This window comes from Bos mutus, chromosome 3 (assembly GCF_027580195.1).
Source record: "Bos mutus isolate GX-2022 chromosome 3, NWIPB_WYAK_1.1, whole genome shotgun sequence".
In the NCBI taxonomy this organism is placed as follows: Eukaryota; Metazoa; Chordata; class Mammalia; order Artiodactyla; family Bovidae; genus Bos; species Bos mutus.
In genome coordinates this window covers 1,579,626-1,601,824 of record NC_091619.1, presented here as the reverse complement: position 1 = coordinate 1,601,824, position 22,199 = coordinate 1,579,626, and the positions used below count along the sequence as shown (strand labels likewise).

Here is a 22,199-nt window from a genome sequence, read left to right as displayed (position 1 = left end):
ATGACCATCAAGTCCATCCTTATAGGCTTCTTAAAGCTGGGACATCTGCAGATCCTTCTCTTCTTGTTTTCCTCCTGGTCTACCTGATCACTCTAATGGCCAATGCCACCATCATGGCTGTCATTCCTTTGGATCAGTACTTCTTTTTCTTTGTCTTCTCCTGCTCTGAAACCTGTTACTTCTTGCTCATTGTACCAAAATGCTGACTACTTGTTTCCACAATACTATTTCTTTCTCAGAATATAGTTACCTCCCTGTTCTATTTCTTTGTGGGCTTGGCATGTACCAACTGTTTTCTAAATGCTGTGATGGGCTATGATCACTATACTGCCATCTGCAACCCTCTCAACTACACACTCATTGCAAGCTGTGCCACCTGCATGCTCGTTTCAGCCTCAAGCTTCTGTGGTTTCCTGATCTCTGTGGTTGTCAACACCTTGGTGTTTAGTGTACTTTTCTGTACCTCCAGTCAGATCAACCAATTCTGTGACATTTTCCCAGTCATAAAACTGGGCCACACAGACACCAACCTGAAGGAGATGGCTATCTTCTTCCTCAGCATTCTGGTGTTGCTGGTTTCCCTAGTGCTGATCTTCATCTCCTATGTCTTCATTGTTTCCACCATCCTCAAGATCTCTCTATAAGGAGGTGTAAAGGCTTTACCACCTGGTCCTCCCACCTCACTGTGGTCATTGTCCACTCTGGCTGTGCTTCATTTATCTGTTGAGGTTTGCATCCCTGTACTCCTCATACACCAGCTTGTGGCAGCGACCTATACAGTGATCACCTCTCTACTCAAACAACTTGCCTGCACATTGAGGAATAAGGAAGGGAAGACTGCTCTGAAAAGGTTCTTATAGTACTCATTTCCCAAAATGATATGTGTGAGTTGATAAGTTGGCAAAGTTATATTCATGAAAGTGTCCTGGATGGAACTTCAATTTGATAGGCAAATAAATCTTTTGTGTCAAAAAAGAAAGATAGAAAGAAAGACTTAAAGCTACCTGAATAGTTTTTATTAGAAAGTCATTATGAGTGGATTCGACAAGATGGTGGGGTAGGAAGACTCTGAACTTAACTCCTTCCACAGACACACCAAAATTATAGTATTTATAATCTCATCAGTTACAGCTATTGATAAGAAAGGCTGGAAAGCTAGCAGGAAAGATCTTCTACAACTAAAGATATAAAGAAGGAACCACAACCACAAGAAGAATCACAACTGATGACCTGAGTGGGCAACTCACAGACAGATTATTATTACAATCACAGAAATTCTCCATAAGAAGTAAGAAGCCTGAGCTGAGCCCCAAATCAGGGGCCTTATGACAGAATGATGACCTCAAGAATGTTTGGCTTTGAAAGCCAGCAGAGTTTACTTTCAGAAAAGTTAGAGGGTTGTACAAAATAGAGACTCCACTCTTAAATCCGTAGTGATGGTTCATAGAAACCAGAGATCTGAGCGGGCTGAGAGTAGATAAACGTACACTTTTCATTTAGGCTGATATTTAAATGTGTGATGTGGTCACAATTTTTTTTAGATCTTTTATTCTGCCTGGATATCCAATGGTTATTTATGATTTAATCAATATGATCAATACTTCTATTTGAAGTAATATTGGAAATCACATCCTTTAGATGTTTTATATCTAAGAACAATAAGACTCAATTATGTGTTTTGAATTAGCTAGTATGAACCTTGTTGTTTAATTTTAAGATTAAATTTAATACATATGTTTGTTCACTATATACATTTCTATGTAATTGTTCCTCCCAAATTTACCTTATTAAGATATCATTATTTACCTTTGTTCTAATTTCTTATTTTTTACACAGTAATGCTTGCCTTAATAAGACATACTGTAAGTCATCTTCAATCTGTCATGGAATGCAATCAGGTTTTATAATTTAAGATTCTTTGGGCTGCAAATAAAAGATAATCCAACGCAAACTGGCAATAACAAAAAATATAACGTGGTTTATGTAAGCTTGAAAAGTCCGGCACTACTCTGGTTCTGGCCCCACATTTGATACAGAGTTCAGTCATCCTTAGTTATCTGGATGCATCACATAGATCTGCTTCTTCAGTCTTGGCTCCACTTTTTTAGCCTAAGCTCAGAAGTCTCTGACAACTTTAGCTCACAAAATCTAGTCCAGAGGAAGAAATAATTCACTTCCTTGGATGTGAAAACAAAAGTTGGGATATTGAATCTTCTTGATCCTGATTGAACAGATTTGTGTGTGTGTGTGTGTGTGTGTGTGTGTGTTTTAACAGATTTGGATCACATACTCATCTTGAATCAAACACTACAGGAAAAATCCAATTTTCTGACTGACTTAGTAAACATTACCTGCTCTTCCTGAAATTTCAGGATGAAGCAATTCAATTAAAATGAGAACAAAATTTAAAATATAATAAAATTTGGGGTATTACTCCAAGTACTGGGTGTATCCATTGATAGTTCTTTCTGGAAAAATCTCTACTCAGCTTATTTATGCAATTTTAATAAATTTTTTTTTTTTTTTGCTATTAAATTGTATGAGTTCCTTATATATTTTGGATATTAGTCTTTTACCAGATACATTGTTTGCAAAACTATTTTTATATTTCACAGATTGTCTTTTTAATTTTTTGATTGTTTGTTTGCTGTGCAGAAGTTGTTTGACATAATTCTACTTACTTATTTTTGCTTTTGTTATGTGTACTTTTGGGGGCATATTAAAAAAGCCTGCAATAGCAAATGTTAAGAAGCTTTTTCTATATTTTTTTACTAAGGATTTTATAGTTCCAGGCCTTATGTTTAAGTTTTTAATCCATTTTGAGTTCATTTTTATGTATGGTATAGCAAAAGGGTCCTATTTTATTATTTTGCATGTTGCTATCCAGTGTTTCCTAAAACCATTAATAGAGGCTATGCTTTCCCCAATTTGAAAACAAAACAAATAGTCAAAGATGTATAAAAAATACTCAAAATCATTAATCATCAGGGATATGCAAACTATAGCCATAGTGAGATATCATCTCACATCTGTTAGAATGACCTTTATCAATGAAAAGATAATACTTTGGCAAGGATGTGGAGAAAGGGGAACTCTGGTATACTGTTGGTGGAAATACAAATTGATACAGACATTAGGAAAAACAGCATGGAAGTTCTTTTAAAATTCACAATAAAACTACCATGTGATCTAGATATCCCACTTTGGGGGCAGTTATCGAAAGGAATTGAAATTAGAATCCAAAGCAATACTTGCATTCCCATGTTAATTGCAGCACCATTCACAATAGCAAAGATATGAAAACAACATAATGGTATGTATCAAAGAAAATAGATAAAGAAAAAAAATGTGGTAAGAGCACAATATAAAAAAAAAAGGAAAGCCTAACATTTGCCACAGTGTGGGTGAATTTCAAGAGTGTTATGCTAAGAGAAATAAGCCAGACATAGAAAGACAAATACTGCATGATCTCCCTATGTGTGGAATCTGTGAAATAGTTAAACTCATAGAAGTAGACAATAGGATGATGGGAATAAAGGAAATGTGGAGATGCTGGTTAAAGGGTACAAAATTTCAGTTAGCAAGATAACTGGAGATGTACTATGCAGTATATTACTTTGAGATAACAGTAGTGTATTGTATACTTAAAATTTGCTTAGAGGATAGGCCTTATGTCTTCTTATCACAGTTAATAATAAGTGATAATAAAATTAGCTAGAGAAAATTTTGGGAGGTCATGAATATGTCTATGGTTTTGATGGTGGTGATTGTTTCATGGATATATGTTGTTGTTCATTGCTCAGTTGTGTCCAACTCTTTGTGACCCCATGGACTGCAGCACACCAGGCTTCCCTGTCCTTCACCATCTCCCAGAGCTTGCTCAAACTCATGTCCATTGAGTCAGGGATGCCATCCAACCATCTCATCCCTCTGCCATCCTCTTCTCCTCCTGCCTCCAATCTTTCCTGGGATTAGGGTCTTTTCTAATGAGTCAGTGCTTCCCATCAGGTGGCCAAAGTATTGGAGCTTCAAGTTAACCATCAATCCCACCAATGAATATTCAGGATTGATTTCCTTTAGGATTGATTGGTTTGCTCTCCTTGTAGTCCAAGGGACTCTCAAGAGTCTTCTCCAACACCACAGTTCAAAAATATCAATTCTTTATGTTCCAACTCTCACATCCATACATGACTACTGGAAAAACCATAGCTTTGACTAGACAGATATCTGTCGGCAAAGTAATGTCTCTGCTTTTTAATATGCTGTCTAGGTTGGTCATAGCTTTTCTTCCAAGGAGCAAGTGTCTTTTAATTTCATAGCTGCAGTCAACATCTGCAGTGATTTTGGAGCTGAAAAAAATTAAGTCTGCCACTATTTCCATTGTTTCCCCTTCTATTTGCCATGAAGTAATGGGACTGGATGCCATGATCTTCATTTTTTGAGTGTTGAGTTTTAAGCCAATTTTTTCACTCTCTACTTTCAGCATGAGGCTCTTAGTTCTTTGCTTTCTGCCATAAGAGTGGTGTCATTTGCATATCAGAAGTTATTGATATTTCTCCCAGTAATCTTATTCCAGCTTGTGTTTCATCCAGCCTGGCATTTCACATGATATAGTGTGCATATAAGTTAAATAAGCAGGGTGACAATATACAGCCTTGATGTATTATTTTCCCAATTTGGAACCAGTGCCTTTTTCCATGTCTGGTTCTAATGGTTGCTTCTAGTCCTGCATACAGTTTTAGCAGGAGGCAGGTAAGGTTGTCTGGTCATGGATATATAATTATATCACATTCATCAAGTTGTATACATTAAATATGTACAGCTTTTCCTATCTCTATCATATGTTAATTAAAAAAAATAAAAACTTTTTAAAAAGTTTAAAAAAAAAACTACATGCATTTGGAGTAAATTATGGACACCAATAACAACAACAACAACAAAAATGCTTGGCATTCAGAATCAGATATCTAAAATTTCACTTTTCTTACTTCTTTTGGGACATTATTTCTCTATCTCACTTATTTTTTGTTATTCCTTTGTTTTCACGTTTGTTCTCAATATCATTATTTCTCAATTTATCAGATAGTTGATGAATTCTTACTATGCATCAAGCCATTGTTAGGGGACTTTAACATTTATTGACATTGCTTTTGAAATCAACCATTTCTAGCTTAGCCACAGGCAAGTAGAAACCAGAAATTTTGTAAACTGGAAAATAAATGATGATATTTTTGTTTAAACTAAGAGGTCATTTATATAATTGGGATAATGCTGCTGCTAAGTCTCTTCAGTCGTGTCTGACTCTGTGCGACCCCATAGACGGCAGCCCACTAGGCTCCTCTGTCCTTGATTCTCCAGGCAAGAATACTGGAGTGGGGTGCCATTTCCTTATCCAATGCATGAAAATGAAAAGTGAAAGTGAAGTCGCTCAGTCGTTCCCTACTCTTAGCGACCCCATGGACTGCAGCCTACCAGGCTCCTCCATCCATGGGATTTTCCAGGTAAGAGTACTGGAGTGGGGTGCCATTGCCTTTTCCAGGGATAATGCTACCTGTGACCATTTATTCATCCAACATTCAGTACATCTTTAATGTCTCCCATGTGTAACAGTATGCTATATTAGTTTCTGGATAATGAAATAAAGAGCAGAAAAAATGAACTCAATGGTTAATGGTGAAATCAATCTCCTTTCAACTTTTCCTGACCTGGGCCTTTACTGTAAAAGCAACATTGCTCATTTGGTCCTCTCAGCCTAACAGAAAGATATATTCCCAATTATAAGTGCAAAAGCACATTTTACACTGAACAAACATGCTTTATAATGTATCATCATGAACTACACCTTTCAATCCTTTGGTAACATAAAATTGAGAAACCAATTTAAAATAGTCAATTTTTGAAAATTGCTACATCTGAGAGTGGCTTAGAGACTTCCACTCCCTAAGCCCTAATGCTTGAGTACAATTTGGAGCAATTTGGCATTTGATAACTTGCCTCTACTTTCCACAGTCAATTCAGCTGTTTAATTAAACCCAGTGCAACATCTCCATGGCAATGACTCTGGCATCAGGAGACCCACAGAGAAACCTCCCACTACCAATAAATGCAATGAAAGTGCCAACACTTCAGTGGTCACTATTAGATATGACTTGTGGTCTTTGGTCAGTTGGCACAAAATGTCAAGAAGAAATTAGTTACATTTGATTTTGGTCTGGGTCTTAGTCCCCAGACCATCATCATATCTCTACCCCTGAGTAGAGACCAGTAGCCTCTGCTCTGTTTTGGTCTTTTCCCATTTCCCATTTCAACTGGATTCTAGCTCCTGTAGTCACTGTGCCTCTGGCTTTTCTTAGGGAAAGGGAGAGGCAAACGGGGGCCCATCTATGAATAACAGACAACACATTGGACTGAGCACCTACAGGAATGAGCAACTGGACAATGGACAGGGAATAAGAGTAAGCATCTAATCCCCAGCAGGACCTGTGCTTTCTCAGCTCAGGTAAGAGACAGAGAAGGGTGAGGGGCCCACATTGGTGCAGTGACAGTGAAAGACAGAAATAGCCATACCCAAGAATGAGGACTCCAAAGAATGTTAATCAGGATTAATGACATTTTAAAATGAACTTTTATAGAACTATGAATGTATATTTTATACATATTTTAAATTAATTGTCTCGTTGCTTCTCCTAAATTTACATAGACACAGTCTTGGTTCTGATTTAATTCAAAAGTACACTCAACAACACTTTATTCACAAAACTTTTGTTTCATTTTAGTAAGAACAACAAATGTGAGATCTACCCTCTTAGTAAATGTTTAAGTATACAATAACAAAATATTAGCTACAGACACAATATTATACAACAGATCTCTAAAACACATTCATCTCACATAACTGAAACTTAACACCGATGAACAGCCATTTCCTCTTTCTCTTCCTTGCCCCAGGCCCTGGCAATCACTATTTGACTTCCTCTTTCTGTGAATTTGACTATTTTATATAACATTTACAAATGGAATTTGTCCTTCTGTGTCTGGCTTCACTAGCATGGCATTAGTGGTAAAGAACCTGCCTACCAATGCAGGAGACATAAGAGATGTGGATTGGATTCGATCCCCTGGATCAAGAAGGCCCCCTGGAGAAGGAAATGGCAACCCGCTCCAGTATTCTTGCCTGGAGAATTCCATGGACAGAGAAGCCTGATGAGCCACAGTCTACTGGGTCGCAAAGAGTCAGGCAGGAATGAGAAATTAGCATTTTTACTTTGTCACAGCTTTACATAACATTTATGACCCCAGTTTTCTGTAGATCCTCTTGAGTAAGACACAAGGACAAAAATGCAATATGCCTTTCTCAGTCCTGGGAATGGAAATCATCTTTATCTTATATACCTTTCCTGATATCAATGGAGTATACCAAGCAGTATGAGGGAAATATTCTCAAAACTGTCTCCCTTTTTCAACTCTAAATTACAATTACAGAACTAATATTTGTGTAATATTTAAGATTTGCAATGATATTTTCTTATTCATTTTGAACAAACTTTGAAAATTAAGTTAGCTGGTATCAGAATGAACCCTATTATAAGGAAGAGGAAAGTACTTCGGACATGTTGAAGTCCTTTGTGACCTCAATGTGACAGTTTTGGTAAAGAAAGAAAAGGAAATAAAAAAAGAGAAGAAAGGAGTGTCTCTCAGTTCACAGAACTATGTAAATTTAGGTATTTCCTTTGTAAAAATGATGTATCTCTATGCCTGACAAATGATGAGCCCGTAACAAAATTGTAACAAGATTCCTTTTATCCTTTATTCTTTTTTTTTTTTTTAATGCTACACACTTATTAAAAACATCAAAAGTTTAAAAAGACTAAACATATTAGAAAGGATGTGGAAGAACTGGAAGTCCCAAACTTTTCTGTAAGGAATACAAAAAGGAAACAACTATTTTAGATCACAATATGTGCAAATGTGCTCAGTCGTGGCCAACTCTTTAGGATCCCATGACCTAGCTACACACTTATTAAAAACATCAAAAGTTTAAAAAGACTAAACATATTAGAAAGGATGTGGAAGAACTGGAAGTCCCAAACTTTTCTGTAAGGAATACAAAAAGGAAACAACTATTTTAGATCACAATATGTGCAAATGTGCTCAGTTGTGGCCAACTCTTTAGGATCCCATGACCAACTCTTTAGGATCCCATGAGCTCTCCAGGTTCCTCTGTCCATGGAATTTTCCAAGCAAGAATACAGAAGTGGGTTGCCATTTCCTTCTCTAGGGAGGAATCCTTTTGTTAAAATACCATCCTATGTAAGGAGGTGACAGAATACTATTTTTCCTTTCTCACCAATACACACACACACACATTTTATTCCTATGCCAGTCAGAATATTCATAGTTTGGTGCTTGTTCCACTAGCTGTGTGAATTTGAAAGGAGTCTCCAAACACTTTGATTCTCAAATTATTCTCTCTTACAGTGAAGAAATCAAAAGTAATACCTACCTCATGAGATCGTGATGAGGACCAAATACAACAGTATTTTCACCCTATCTGCATTATGAAAAACATGATAAATGACAGTTCATGTTATATTTCTATATAATGGATCTAAATTTTTGTTGATAAGCTGATACCAAAATTATATCCTATTTTTTCTTCCTGGAAATGTTAAAAGCAATACAGATGGACTAATATTTGGGATGATGATCTCCAAAGAACTGAATTGGGTTTTTTGTTTGTTTTTGAGTTTGTGACCTCAATGTGACTGTTTTGGTAAAGAAAGAAAAGGAAAAAATAAGAGAAGAAAGGAGTGTCTCTCAGTCCACAGAACTATGTAAACTGAGATATTTCCTTTGTAAAAATGATGTATCTCTATGCCTGACAACAAAATGACAGGTATTTGTTCAATTCTGAAGGGCTAATCAACATTAAGGGAAATTAGTCAGCTACATCATAACACTGACACTCAGTCCATATTTTTATCAAAATGTTTATAGGTGACATTCAAATGGCATTTGCTCTTCAAAGATTTCCATGAAGTGGCTTGTTTTTCCTCAAGATTTTCAAGATATTTTGCTTGATCCCTGATGATATTTATGATAGTATGTCCTACAATATGGTTAACTATTTTATTATCACTTCCATGAGAAAGGAAAAATTATTTTATTCATATTTATAACTGTAATACTTAAAATATAATAAAAATGACAGTCATAAAATATGAATATTATTAAGTAATCTACTCTAATCTTTAAGTTCAGTTCAATTCAGTTGCTCAGGCATGTCTGAATCTTTGTGACCCCATGGACTTCAGCACACCAGGACTCCCTGTCCATCACCAATTCCCGGAGTTTACTCAAACTCATATCCATTGAGTCAGTGATGCCATCCAACCATCTCATCCTCTGTCATCCCCTTCTCCTCCCGTCTTCAATCTTTCCCAGCCTCAGGGTCTTTTCAAATGAGTCAGCTCTTCACATCAGGTGGCCAAAGTATTGGAGTTTCAGCTTCAACATCAGCTTTTCCAATGAATATTCAGGACTGATTTCCTTTAGGATGGACTGGTTGGATCTCCTTGCAGACCAAGAGACTCTCAAGAGTTTTCTCCAATACCAAAGTTCAAAAGCATCCATTTTTCAGCACTCAGATTTCTCTATATTTCAACTCTCACATCCATACATGACTACTGGAAAATCCATAGCTTTGACTAGATGGACCTTTGTTGGCAAAGCAATGTCTCTGCTTTTTAATAAGCTGTCTAGGTTGATCATAACTTTCCTTCCAAAGAGCAAGCATCTTTTAATTTCATGACTGCAGACACCATCCGCAGTGATTTTGGAGCCCCCCAAAATAAATTGTGTCACTGTTTCCACTGTTTCCCCATCTATTTGCCATAAAGTGATGGGACCAGATGACTTGATCTTCGTTTTCTGAATGCTGAGTTTTAAGCCAATTTTTTCACTCTCCTCTTTCACTTTCATTAAGAGGCTCTTCAGTTCCTCCTCACTTTCTGCCATAAGGGTGGTGTCATCTGCATATCTGAGTTTATTGATATTTCTCCCAACAATATTGATTACAGCTTGTGCTTCATCTCTAATCTTTAAGAACTCAATAAAGGACTTCCTTGGTGTCTCAGATGATAAAGAATCTGCCTGCAATGCAGAAGACCTGGGCTCAGTCTCTAGGTTGGGAACATTCCCTAGAGAAGGCAATGGTTACCCACTCCAGCATCCTTGCCTGGAGAATGCCATGGGCAGGGATTCCTGGTGGGCTACAGTCCATAGGGTCTCAAAAAGTCAAACACAACTGAGTGACTAACAGTTTCATGTTTTCATTTTCAAAGAGCTGATGCTGATTTATAAATATGTAGACTAAAACATACATAAAGTGTGCATCATTGATTTATAGAGCATCCACAATGATAAACTTCTAAATTGTTATTTGTATGTGACTAAGTCTGACTATGCAATACAAGTTTATCTTCTAAACTTATCCTGTATACCCCCACCCTCCAAAATAGGAATTTTGTGAAACCTCCCTTACTCTCTGCAAAATGTAAATAACCTGCCTGAGTGACTCAGACTACAGAGAACTAAATACCAAAGAACTTGCTTGGAACTTCAAAGTCAGTCACCTTACCTCCCTTCCAGTGCAGAACAGGACTCCAGTAAGACCAAGTTACTTTTAATCAAGCTTGGAGAACTCAGAGGAATGATAATCTCTCTTAAATCCCCTCTGCACCCCTGAGAAAGTACAGAAAGGCAGCTTCAACAACTTGCGGTGAGTTAAATAAATGCTCATTTTATCCTTGATGAAAATATTTCTAATTCTTGAAGAACAATAAAAAAGTGATTAGATGGAATTATTTATTAAGCACTATGTATTGAATGTCTCTTTTGTAATGCGTGGTCCTAATTAATTTACTGTATAACCCTAGAAGGTAAGAATTACTTTTCTCATGATACAAATGAGAAAGCGGGACTAAGAGAATTTATGATCTTACCACAAGAACATGCCAGAGTCAGGATTAAAGCTTATATCTATCTAAATTCAAAATTCATTTTATTCCTACAGTACTCAATTTTACATGTGTTTGCAAGGATAAAATTTAAGATTATATTTGTATAAATGTATTCATAGTCCTGAGAATTGAGGATCCTGGAGTTAAAAATATAATAGTAATTATTTAGTAATAAATGTACCTTCTAAGCAATAAAAATCACTGTGTTAGGCACTGAACAAAGAATCAGGGGGATAAATGGAGGAAGAAAAGATGTGTGCATTTCATAAGGTTTGAGTTGGGGAGATGGAATGGTATAACTATAGAAGCAGAAAACATCAGGGTCAACACAACACTTTTCTCCAGAAATCGGGAGATGTAACTGGTTTCCTGAAATCTTTATATGTCTGTAAAAAAGAAATGTCGAGAAAGTTTTCCTATGATGTTAAAAATATTGAGGAAACTCAAAGTTGGATGCAAGCTTTGAATAATTTTAGATGCTTCTTCATGTCTTACAAAAACCAGGAAGGAGACTAATGAGTAAACTCAAAACCTGAGAATACATGTTCTATGATCACCAGTTTCTCGGGATTCTTCTATTTTTCAGGGATTTTTTCTTGGCATTGTCTTCTCTCTCAGATTGTCTCCTGATGATGCATCTTCCATGGAGTGTGTCAATGGTTCCTTGGTGAGAGAGTTTGTCTTCCTTGGCTTCTCCTCTCTGGCTGGGCTACAGCGGCTGCTCTTTGCTGTCTTCCTGGTAGTCTACCTCTTCACCCTGGGCACCAATGCCATCATCATCTCCACCGTTGTGTTGGACAGAGCCCTCCACACCCCCATGTACTTCTTCCTTGCTGTACTCTCTTGTTTTGAGACTTGTTACACCTTCGTCATTGTACCCAAGATGCTGGTTGACCTGCTGGCCCAGAAGAAGGCCATCTCCTTTCTGGGCTGTGCCATCCAGATGTTTTCCTTCCTCTTTCTAGGTTGCTCTCACTCTTTCCTGCTGGCAGCCATGGGTTATGATCGCTACGTGGCCATCTGTGACCCTCTGTGCTACACAGTGCTCATGGGGCATGGGGTGTGCGTGGGACTAGTGGCTGCTGCCTGTGCCTGTGGCTTTACTGTCACACAGATCATCACATCCTTGGTATTTCACCTGCCCTTTCATTCCTCCAACCAACTACACCACTTCTTCTGTGATATCTCTCCTGTTCTTAAGGTAGCATCTCACCATACTCACTTTAGTCAGATTGTCATTATCATGCTCTGTGCATTGGTCCTGATTATACCCCTGCTGTTGATTTTGGTATCCTATATTTGCATCATCTCTGCCATACTCCAATTTCCTTCCACATTAGGCAGGTACAAAGCTTTTTCCACCTGTGCTTCTCACCTCATTATTGTCATTGTTCATTATGGCTGTGCCTCCTTTATCTACTTAAGGCTTAAATCCAACTATTCCTCAAGCCAGGATGCTCTCATATCAGTATCCTACACAATCCTAACGCCATTGTTCAATCCTATGATTTACAGTTTGAGAAATAAAGAGTTCAAATCAGCTCTTCAAAGAGTTGTGGGAAGAACAATTTGTTTATCACGACATTAATCTAGATTCTTCATTTTTAAATACATGGGGGAAAATTCCTTGAGTAAAAATGATCAAGCAATGAGCAGTGTTCAAGAACAGAGATATTTCTCAGTTATTTCCAAAAAAAAAAAAAAAAAAAAAACCCTTGTCATGGTCACATAAATTATTGTCTACTGAAGTCCTCTTGATTGACAGAAAAATATTAGATGGCTACTGCAGGAAAATATACGCAGATTCAGAATTTTATACTCTTGCAAACACTATTACCCAATCTCACCCAGATTGTAAATATACAAAATACTGTACAATATTAACTCTCTGATTTAGCAACCCAGAAAGCTCCTTCTCTTTATTGCTCCCTTTTCTGGATGTCAGGATAGTCAGACCATAATTTGTATTATTTTATCATTTTTTCCAAATCTTAATTTTTTATTCTATTCTCCAATAAATATTAACTTATAGATGGAAAACATTATTTATATTTATAAAGCAGAGTGAGTAGACAAAATAATCAAATAATATTCAGTCTTTATAAAGAACAAACACCCTTCAATGTCTTTGGTTTAGCTTAGGACACAATTTTTAAATGAAATGGCATTTGTAAAGTAACAATTTTTGGTGCATAAATTATATCAAATGTTCAAATAAGAATATTATGCAAAAAGTTATCCATTTCTATGTTTCTAGTGTATTGAAAACTGTTTTTTTTTTTAATTTATTTTTTTATGCACCAGTACAAATCTAAATTTAGTTAGAATTCCTTAAAGATATTCACAAGGACATTGGTTAAAGAGAACTAGAATCACACAGACTGGGCAAGAAAAGCAGGCTAAGTTTAACCACTCCATTAAGTAGAAAAGTCTGTGTAAAGAGTAAACAGCATCTGTCTCAGGAAGCTTGGGAATCTTCATGTGCACTTCAAGCCAGATTTTGAATTGAACATTTTGCTTATGTTCCTACAGAAGTAGAGCAAACAGGGAGCTCCTTGGAGAAAGCTGCCTCCTTGCTTTATATATTTTTTCCAAGATTGACTTGTTAATAAGGTCTCCTGACAGAATCGTTCCATTTCTTATTATTTTCTTCCACAAGTTTCCTCATCAATGTTATATACACTCAGGGATTGCAGGAAGAGGGTAGAAACTGGAATGTTTTATTCACAAGCCCTGATTTAATGTGGGATGCTGAGCTTGTCTGCTAAGAATGCAAGCCTGCTGCATTTCTCTGCAGCTTGAAACTTCCTGAAGGAGGGGCCTGAAGATCATAGTGCATGCCAAGTCACTTTAGTCATGTCTGAATCTTTGTAATGGCATAGACTGTAGCACATCAGGCTCCTCTGTCCATGGGATTCTCCAGACAGGAATACTGGAGTGGGTTGTCATTTCCTCCTCCAGGGGATCTTCCCAACCCAGGGATCAAAATCTCCTAAATTGACCAGCAGGTTCTTTACCACTAGTGCCACCTATGAAATCCCAGGGACCAAAGCAAATTTAATTTGGCCATCAAGTCATCTTTTCTTTAGTCCCATTGCTCAGCCCAGACTTCCAGCCTATCAAGTTGTCTCATGAAAAGGAAATAAACTGATAACCTCTCATGCGAATCAGTTTAATGTGTCAATTGTCCAATTTGTACTTACGTGCTTCTGTTTAAAAATGTCCCCTTACTCCATTTTGAGTTTATTTTTGTGTATGGTGTTAGAAAGTGGTCTAGTTTCATTCTTTTACAAGTGGTTGACCAGTTTTCCCAGCACCACTTGTTAAAGAGGTTGTCTTTAATCCATTGTATATTCTTGCCTCCTTTGTCAAAGATAAGGTGTCCATATGTGCGTGGATTTATCTCTGGGCTTTCTATTTTGTTCCATTGATCAATATTTCTGTCTTTGTGCCAGTACCATACTGTCTTGATAACTGTGGCTTTGTAATAGAGCCTGAAGTCAGGCAGGTTGATTCCTCCAGTTCCATTCTTCTTTCTCAAGATAGCTTTGGCTATTCGAGGTTTTTTGTATTTCCATACAAATTGTGAAATTATTTGTTCTAGCTCTGTGAAGAATACCGTTAGTAGCTTGATAGGGATTGCATTGAATCTATAAATTGCTTTGGGTAGTATACTCATTTTCACTATATTGATTCTTCCAATCCATGAACATGGTATATTTCTCCATCTATTAGTATCCTCTTTGATTTCATTCACCAGTGTTTTATAGTTTTCTATATATAGGTCTTTGGTTTCTTTAGGTAGATATATTCCTAAGTATTTTATTCTTTCCGTTGCAATGGTGAATGGAATTGTTTCCTTAATTTCTCTTTCAGTTTTCTCATTATTAGTGTATAGGAATGCAAGGGATTTCTGTGTGTTGATTTTGTATCCTGCAACTTTACTATAATCATTGATTAGTTCTAGTAATCTCAATGTAAGACCAGAAACTATAAAACTCCTAGAGGAGAACATAGGCAAAACACTCTCTGACATACATCACAGCAGAATCCTCTATGACCCACCTCCCAGAATATTGGAAATAAAAACAAAAATAAACAAATCGGACCTAATTAAACTTAAAAGCTTCTGCACAACAAAGGAAACTATTAGCAAGGTGAAAAGACAGCCTTCAGAATGGGAGAAAATTATAGCAAATGAAGCAACGGACAAACAACTAATCTCAAAAATATACAAGCAACTCCTACAGCTCAACTCCAGAAAAATAAATGACCCAATCAAAAAATGGGCCAAAGAACTAAATAGACATTTCTCCAAAGAAGACATACAGATGGCTAACAAGCACATGAAAAGATGCTCAACATCACTCATTATCAGAGAAATGCAAATCAAAACCACTATGAGGTACCATTTCACGCCAGTCAGAATGGCTGCAATCCATAAGTCTACAAGCAATAAATGCTGGAGAGGGTGTGGAGAGAAGGGAACTCTCTTGCACTGTTGGTGGGAATGCAAACTAGTACAGCCACTATGGAGAACAGTGTGGAGATTCCTTAAAAATCTGGAAATAGAACTGCCTTATGATCCAGAAATCCCACTGCTGGGCATACACACTGAGGAAACCAGAAGGGAAAGAGACACGTGTACACCAATGTTCATCGCAGTACTGTTTATAATAGCCAGGACGTGGAAGCAACCTAGATGCCCATCAGCAGACGAATGGATAAGAAAGCTGTGGTACATATACACAATGGAGTATTACTCAGCCATTAAAAAGAATACATTTGAATCAGTTCTAATGAGATGGATGAAACTGGAACCTATTATACAGAGTGAAGTAAGCCAGAAAGAAAAACACCAATACAGTATACTAACACATATATATGGAATTTAAAAAGATGGAAACAATAACCCTGTGTACGAGACAGCAAAAGAGACACCGATGTATAGATCAGTCTTATGGACTCTGTGGGAGAGGGAGAGGGTGGGGAGATTTGGGAAAATAGCATTGAAACATGTATAATATCATGTATGAAATGAGTCGCCAGTCCAGGTTCGATGCACGGTACTGGGTGCTTGGGGCTGGTGCACTGGGAGGACCCAGAGGGAGGGGAGGGGAGGGAGGAGGGTGGAAGGTGCAGGATGGGGAACGTGGGTATACCTGTGGCGGATTCATTTAGATATTTGGCAAAACTAATACAATATTGTAAAGTTTAAAAATAAAATAAAATTAAAAAAAAATCTTTTCAAGTAAACAAAAAAATTTTTTAAAAATGTCACCTTACTTGAACATTAGAGCAGACCTAGGAAGGATATATTATAATGTACTTTTTATAGATCAGAAAACTGACTCTCAGAAAATTAAAATGCCTTTCCTGTTAGTGAGTAGAATTAATACTGATCCCACATCACTCACTTCCTGTTTTAATGCTCCTACAATGCTCTTGCATGACCCTTTGTGAAGACTATGACTTTCTTAATAGAGTTTAGAATGAACAAGTATTCATCTTCATACAAGATTAAAAAAATAATAATAACTGTAAGCTCATTAACATCTGTGTAAAAAATATACTGATAAGTATGATGTAAATGACCTTTATATCATATGGTGTAGTTAATCCCTATCCTTCTGTAACACAGTGTTGAAGGAGGAGGAACAAGAAAGCCTCCCACCTTTTGCTCTGTTCTTTCCCAAGACTTATAAATACCATCATTTTGAGTCAGATAGCATAACACTCACAAGTGGGAAGGATCACTGTGTATGAACAGGTCATGTATATTAGAATGATTCTCCTTCTAGCAGTTTATTCTTCCTCTTTTTTTTTTTTTTGGTTCCCTATATGATCATAAAATTAATTTGGCCTTGAGCCTGTGCTCATGGGTTAGAACTAAACATTTTGCCCTCCTTCCTCTTTTCATGGACACACAAAAGGGCTCTCTCACACACCCTTGGCCCATGGTTAATTTTAGCTCCCCTCTTTATTCATATGTAACTTGCTGGAAAGAGGTAAGATCTTCAAATTTGGGATTGACTTGAGTGAGAAAGGAAAGCCCCTTTAGCCTCCAAACTGGGTCATGTATTTCAGCTGAGCTTACAGAGAAATCTGCACTTAAGTTTCAGGTATAAATTCAGCCAGTAATAATAAATTGGTTTGTTTATTCTCTCCACCTGTGCCTGACCCAATCAATGGACATAGCTGTGACACAGCAGTAATTCTGCTATTATTTAGGGGGAGCTCATATATTCATACAGAGAAGGTGATGGCACCCCACTCCAGTACTCTTGCCTGGCAAATCCCATGGATGGAGGAGCCTGGTAGGCTGCAGTCCATGGGGTCGCTAAGAGTCGGACACGACTGAGCGACTTCACTTTCACTTTTCACTTTCATGCATTGGAGAAGGAAATGGCAATCCACTCCAGTGTTCTTGCCTGGAGAATCCCAGGAACCGGGGAGCCTGATGGGCTGCCGTTTCTGGGGTCGCACAGAGTCGGACACGACTGAAACGACTTAGCAGCAGCAGCAGCAGCATATATGCATACGGAGAAGGCGATGGCGCCCCACTCCAGTACTCTTGCCTGGCAAATCCCATGGACGGAGGAGCCTGGTAGGCTGCAGTCCATGGGGTCGCTAAGAGTCAGACACGCCTGAGCGACTTCACTTTCACTTTTCACTTTCATGCGTTGGAGAAGGAAATGGCAACCCACTCCAGTGTTCTTGCCTGGAGAATCCCAGGGACCGGGGAGCCTGGTGGGCTGCCGTCTATGGGGTCGCACAGAGACAGACACGACTGAAGCGACTTAGCAGCAACAGCAGCAGCATATATTTATAAGGCACAGAGTAGCCCATGACCAAGCGAGTACCTCGTGCCATGCATTTGCAGTGCTGTAAGTGAGCTCAGCGGCTACATAAACCTTGCGTTGTGCATACGCAGTGCTAAGTGATCTTAACTGTTACATTACAAAACGTGGGGCAAGAGTGGGAGGCCATAGGGTGAGAGAGCCTGGCCAGGCCATCTTGGCTAATTTGCTCTTTCACTACACTCCACCCCTTCAGGATCTCTCATCCCACAATGCAGGTTCCACCCTATGCAGCATCCTCCCAGAACACAATGCCACCACCTGAACCCACATCCTGCAATGACAGTAGAGACTAAAACAAACAGTCACATCCCCAACACAAAGAAAAACCCAACGCCAGGGATCACATGGAGCTCATGTCGCAATCTCTGCCTTCACAGTGCCAGAAGAGACGCCCACTGCATGTGGAGTGCCCTTATATCCACAGCCAACTCCAGTCCACCATCTATCCCTGCAACTCCAACAACAGGGGCAACTCCAACCCTGAGGAGTTTTTTTATTATTATTATTTTATTATTAAGGGCCTGCAAAACCCCCATAGGCAACGGGCCCACCCCTTCAAGGAGGGGATTTTGGTGGCATTCACAGCCTACCCACAAAATACCATATGCTTTCATATTGTTCTAAATCTGCAAGAGAATCAGAGGTTAGTAGCACATCACAGGACACAGCCTTTACAGTATACTGTACTACTAAATCTACATCACAGGACACAGGCTTTACAGAATACTGTTCTAAACTTACATCAGAGAACACAGTCTAAATCTTCATCAACTAAATCTACATCACGGGACACAGCCTTTACAGTATGTTGTTCTAAACCTACATCAGAGGACACAGCCTAAATCTACATCACAGGACACAGCACTTACAGTACAATGTTCTGTATAGGACACAGCCTTTGTAGTTTATCTCCACACAGACCAGCCTGCATTTGCATCCCCATAACCCAGATGGTACCCCTGCCTGCTCAGGCCCTCTTTGGGATCTTCACACTTTCAAAATGGTCTTGCATGCCATCCTTCTACTTCTCTCAGTAAAGACCCACAAAACCCTCAACAGGTGCCAGCCCCACCCCTATGTCCCAGAGTTGCAAAGCCAAGCTGCAAAGGTTTTCCCTTGCATTTGCTGAAACTGCTTACCCAAGTCAACCAATTTCACCTGTGTATATGGTCAATTCATTGTGAATTCAGTCGCATCGGGGGCCCCTGGAGGATGCCCCTCAGGCCTATAGGCTGCTCATGCTTCATTTTCCACTATACCATAGGCCTTGCTGCCAAGCAGGAACCTGCATTCTCATAATGTTCATCATCACTGTCACTTACCACCTCACTGTTAGAGATGCTGGGTTCTTCAGGCCCACGGGGTTCTTGCTCTAATGACAGGATAGAGAGAGAAGAGAGAGAGAAGTCACTCAGTCATGTCCGACTCTTTGTGACCCCATGGACTGTAGCCTACCAGGCTCCTCCATCCATGGGATTTTCCAGGCAAGAGTACTGGAGTCAGTTGCCATCTGCTTCTCCAGGGGATCTTCCCAATCCAGGATCAAACCCAGGTCTCCCACATCATAGGCAAATGCTTTACTGTCTGAGCCACCAGGGAAGCTTTGTATGCCAGGATACTTTGCTCTAGTTCTTCTAAGCATCTCTGCACATTTCTCCCTGACATGGCATTATGTAGACCACCATCCATATTCTCCTTCAGGACAGTCAGAAAAATCCACCCCCCAGTGCCAGAGCAGTCCGTGCTGCCTTGTTTGGGAAATAGGAACTCACCACTTCTAATGCCTTTTCAGTATTATCTGGTGATCTGTCAACTGCCTCCCAATCTTCCAACCGAGCCCACACCTAGAGGATCACAGCCACAGGGTACCACATACTGTGTGTGGCCAGTGGCTTCCTCCTTCCAGCGGAGCCTCAGGCTTCCCTACCTGCTGGGTATCCTGCCAACTACACCAGTTGTATTGCTGATCACGCTTGTGAAACCAATTGTCTCTTTGTATCTCACTGTGCATGCTGTCTGCTGAACCCAGGGTAGGCAAGGCTCAAGCTAAGAGACTGGAAGAAGGCTTGAGGAGCCATAGGAACTACAGGCTCCTGGCAACAGCCATAGCATAACCTAACACAACAGCCTCTCTTCTGACTGGCACAGCAGCCATGACAGAATTCTCTCCTGGCTGATACAGAAACTGTAGCAGTAGACACTCTATTCTCTCCTCTTGTGACTGACCCAATGGACACAGCCACAACACAGCAGTAACTCCACTGTGGTTTAGGTGGAGTGAGAATATGCACACCACACAAAGCAACCCATGACCAGGCGAGTGTGTCGTGGCACACACATGCAGTGCTACAGGTGATCTCAGGGTTACCTTACAAGACACTGGGCAAGAGGCCGTGGGGCAAGAGGGCCTGACCACACCATCGTGGCTAATTTGCTCTTTCCTCACATATCCTATGTATATATCTCTTTTGAATACACTGCAGGAAAATGCTAAGTTGAGGATGAATTAGGGAATTTCTGTGATCTTGGCCAGATTATAATATGCATGCATGTGTGCTAAGTCACTTCAGTTGTGTCCGACTATCTGCAACCCCATGGACTGCAGCCCACCAGACTCCTCTGTCCATGAATTCTCCAGGCAAGAATATTAGAGTGGATTGCCATGCCCTCCTCCAGAAGATCCTCCAGATCCAGGGATCAAATCTACGTCTCCTAGGCCTCCTGCGTCAGCAAGTGGGCTCTTTACAACTAACACCACCTAGGAAGCCACATGATATCATATAGTTGCATGTAAATTGGATTTGTAGCTTATCAGGCTGGCCTGCATGTTGGAACTGATTTTATAAAACACCTTTTACCATTGAACAGATGAATCAATTATGATTCAATAAAATGTAATTTTAAAGATATCAACCTAAGTTATACATAGAGGAGTGAATTACAGTTGAGAGCAGTTAAATAACACCACATAGAGATTTACATTGAGAATGATAAATAAGTTTGTGCCTAGCAAACACAATGATTCTCCTGTGTATATGTGTATGTATGTGTATGTATACTCCATATAAGTCAGTGAAAGACACACAGATTTTTGTTTCCCTAATCAGTGATATAAAACAAACTTTTTTTTTTTATTTCAGAAGGTTTTTTGCAAGTTGCTTTATTTACAACGCCAACTTTAAAAGTCACTGAACTAAAATTAACTGGACAATAAACTAGGCAGAAATTGCTTTACAAAAAGGGAAAGCCCAAAATGCCACTTTCTATAGGGAACCCACAGTTCAATTTTATTCAGAGCAAAGAAAAGAAACTTTCAATCACACTAGAAGAAACTGGGCCTTAAGTTTGGGAACTGTACTGAAACTACACATGCAATGAGGACAACATTCTGCTGATACAATTGACTTGCTGCTGCATTTGTTGACTCTTTTTCTAATATTAACAATTATAAACAAAGCAGTGCAACTAGTATTTGGAATAATCCTTACAGTGTTACAGCGTTAGACACGAAATTTCACTTCTCCTCACACCACTGGTTCTCTTTGCGTACCTGGGCTTCCTCTTCTTCAGTAAAATCATTTTTGATATTGAATGTCTTTCGAATCTCCTCAGGAGTTTTGCCCTTGATCATATTAGCAACAGTCTTGCAGGTAACATCAAGCAAACTTTTGATGTCTAAATAGTTTGCTGCCAATATAAGTTCAAAGAGTGTCCCTTGGTCAACTTTCAGGAATTCTTGATCCCAAACAGGTATATCATCTGTTCGTTTTTCTTTGTTCTCATCATCCTCAGGAGGAGGAGGATCATCCTTGTGGTGAGTGCACCACTGAATGACCTTTTTCAATATTGCTGCATTAACATTTGGCAAGGGGACTGGATCATCATCTCCTTCATCATCCATTACCAAATCTTCCAACATAGTCTTGATGGTCACAGATTGTTTTGCAATTTCAACATCAACTTCGAATATCTCTCCATCAGAGCTCTGCAACTTAATTGAAAGCATGGTGGTAGGTCTCAAGGAGATGGCGGGCCGGAGGCTGAAGTGAGCAGGGCAACGTCGTCAAACAGCAACACTGAAAAGCGGAGAACAAGGCCACTACAGCCTAAAACAAACTTAAATGGGAAGGTATTTGGGGGGAGAATGGATACATGTATATGGATGGTTGAATCCCTTTACTGTCCACCTGAAACTACCACAACATTGTTGTTTTGTTTTACAAAATAAAAAGTTTTTAAAAAATAAAACAAACAGCTTTCACAAAGATTGAGAATTGATAGGTTGATTGGGTAGAAATATTCAGAGAGCAAATTT

The 22,199-nt window shown here is 38.9% G+C and overlaps 1 protein-coding gene and 2 pseudogenes across 1 annotated transcript; 2 read left to right on the top strand and 1 right to left on the bottom strand.

Moving 5' to 3' along the window:
- LOC102269379 (olfactory receptor 10T2-like) lies at nt 1-893 on the top strand (annotated as a pseudogene).
- Nucleotides 894-11,664: 10,771 nt separating this feature from the next.
- On the top strand, nt 11,665-12,609 carry LOC102269101 (olfactory receptor 10K2). Its single transcript, XM_014479910.2, has one exon. It carries the CDS (start codon nt 11,665-11,667, stop codon nt 12,607-12,609), a length of 945 nt encoding a protein of 314 aa, XP_014335396.2.
- Nucleotides 12,610-21,140: 8,531 nt separating this feature from the next.
- Nucleotides 21,141-21,984, bottom strand: LOC102264879 (S-phase kinase-associated protein 1 pseudogene; annotated as a pseudogene).
- Between the last annotated feature and the right edge of the window lie 215 nt (nt 21,985-22,199).

What these genes read in the sequence shown, in the direction of transcription:
- LOC102269101 (XM_014479910.2), top strand. Translation starts at nt 11,665, where the DNA reads ATGGAGTGTGTCAATGGTTCCTTGGTGAGAGAGTTTGTCTTCCTTGGC.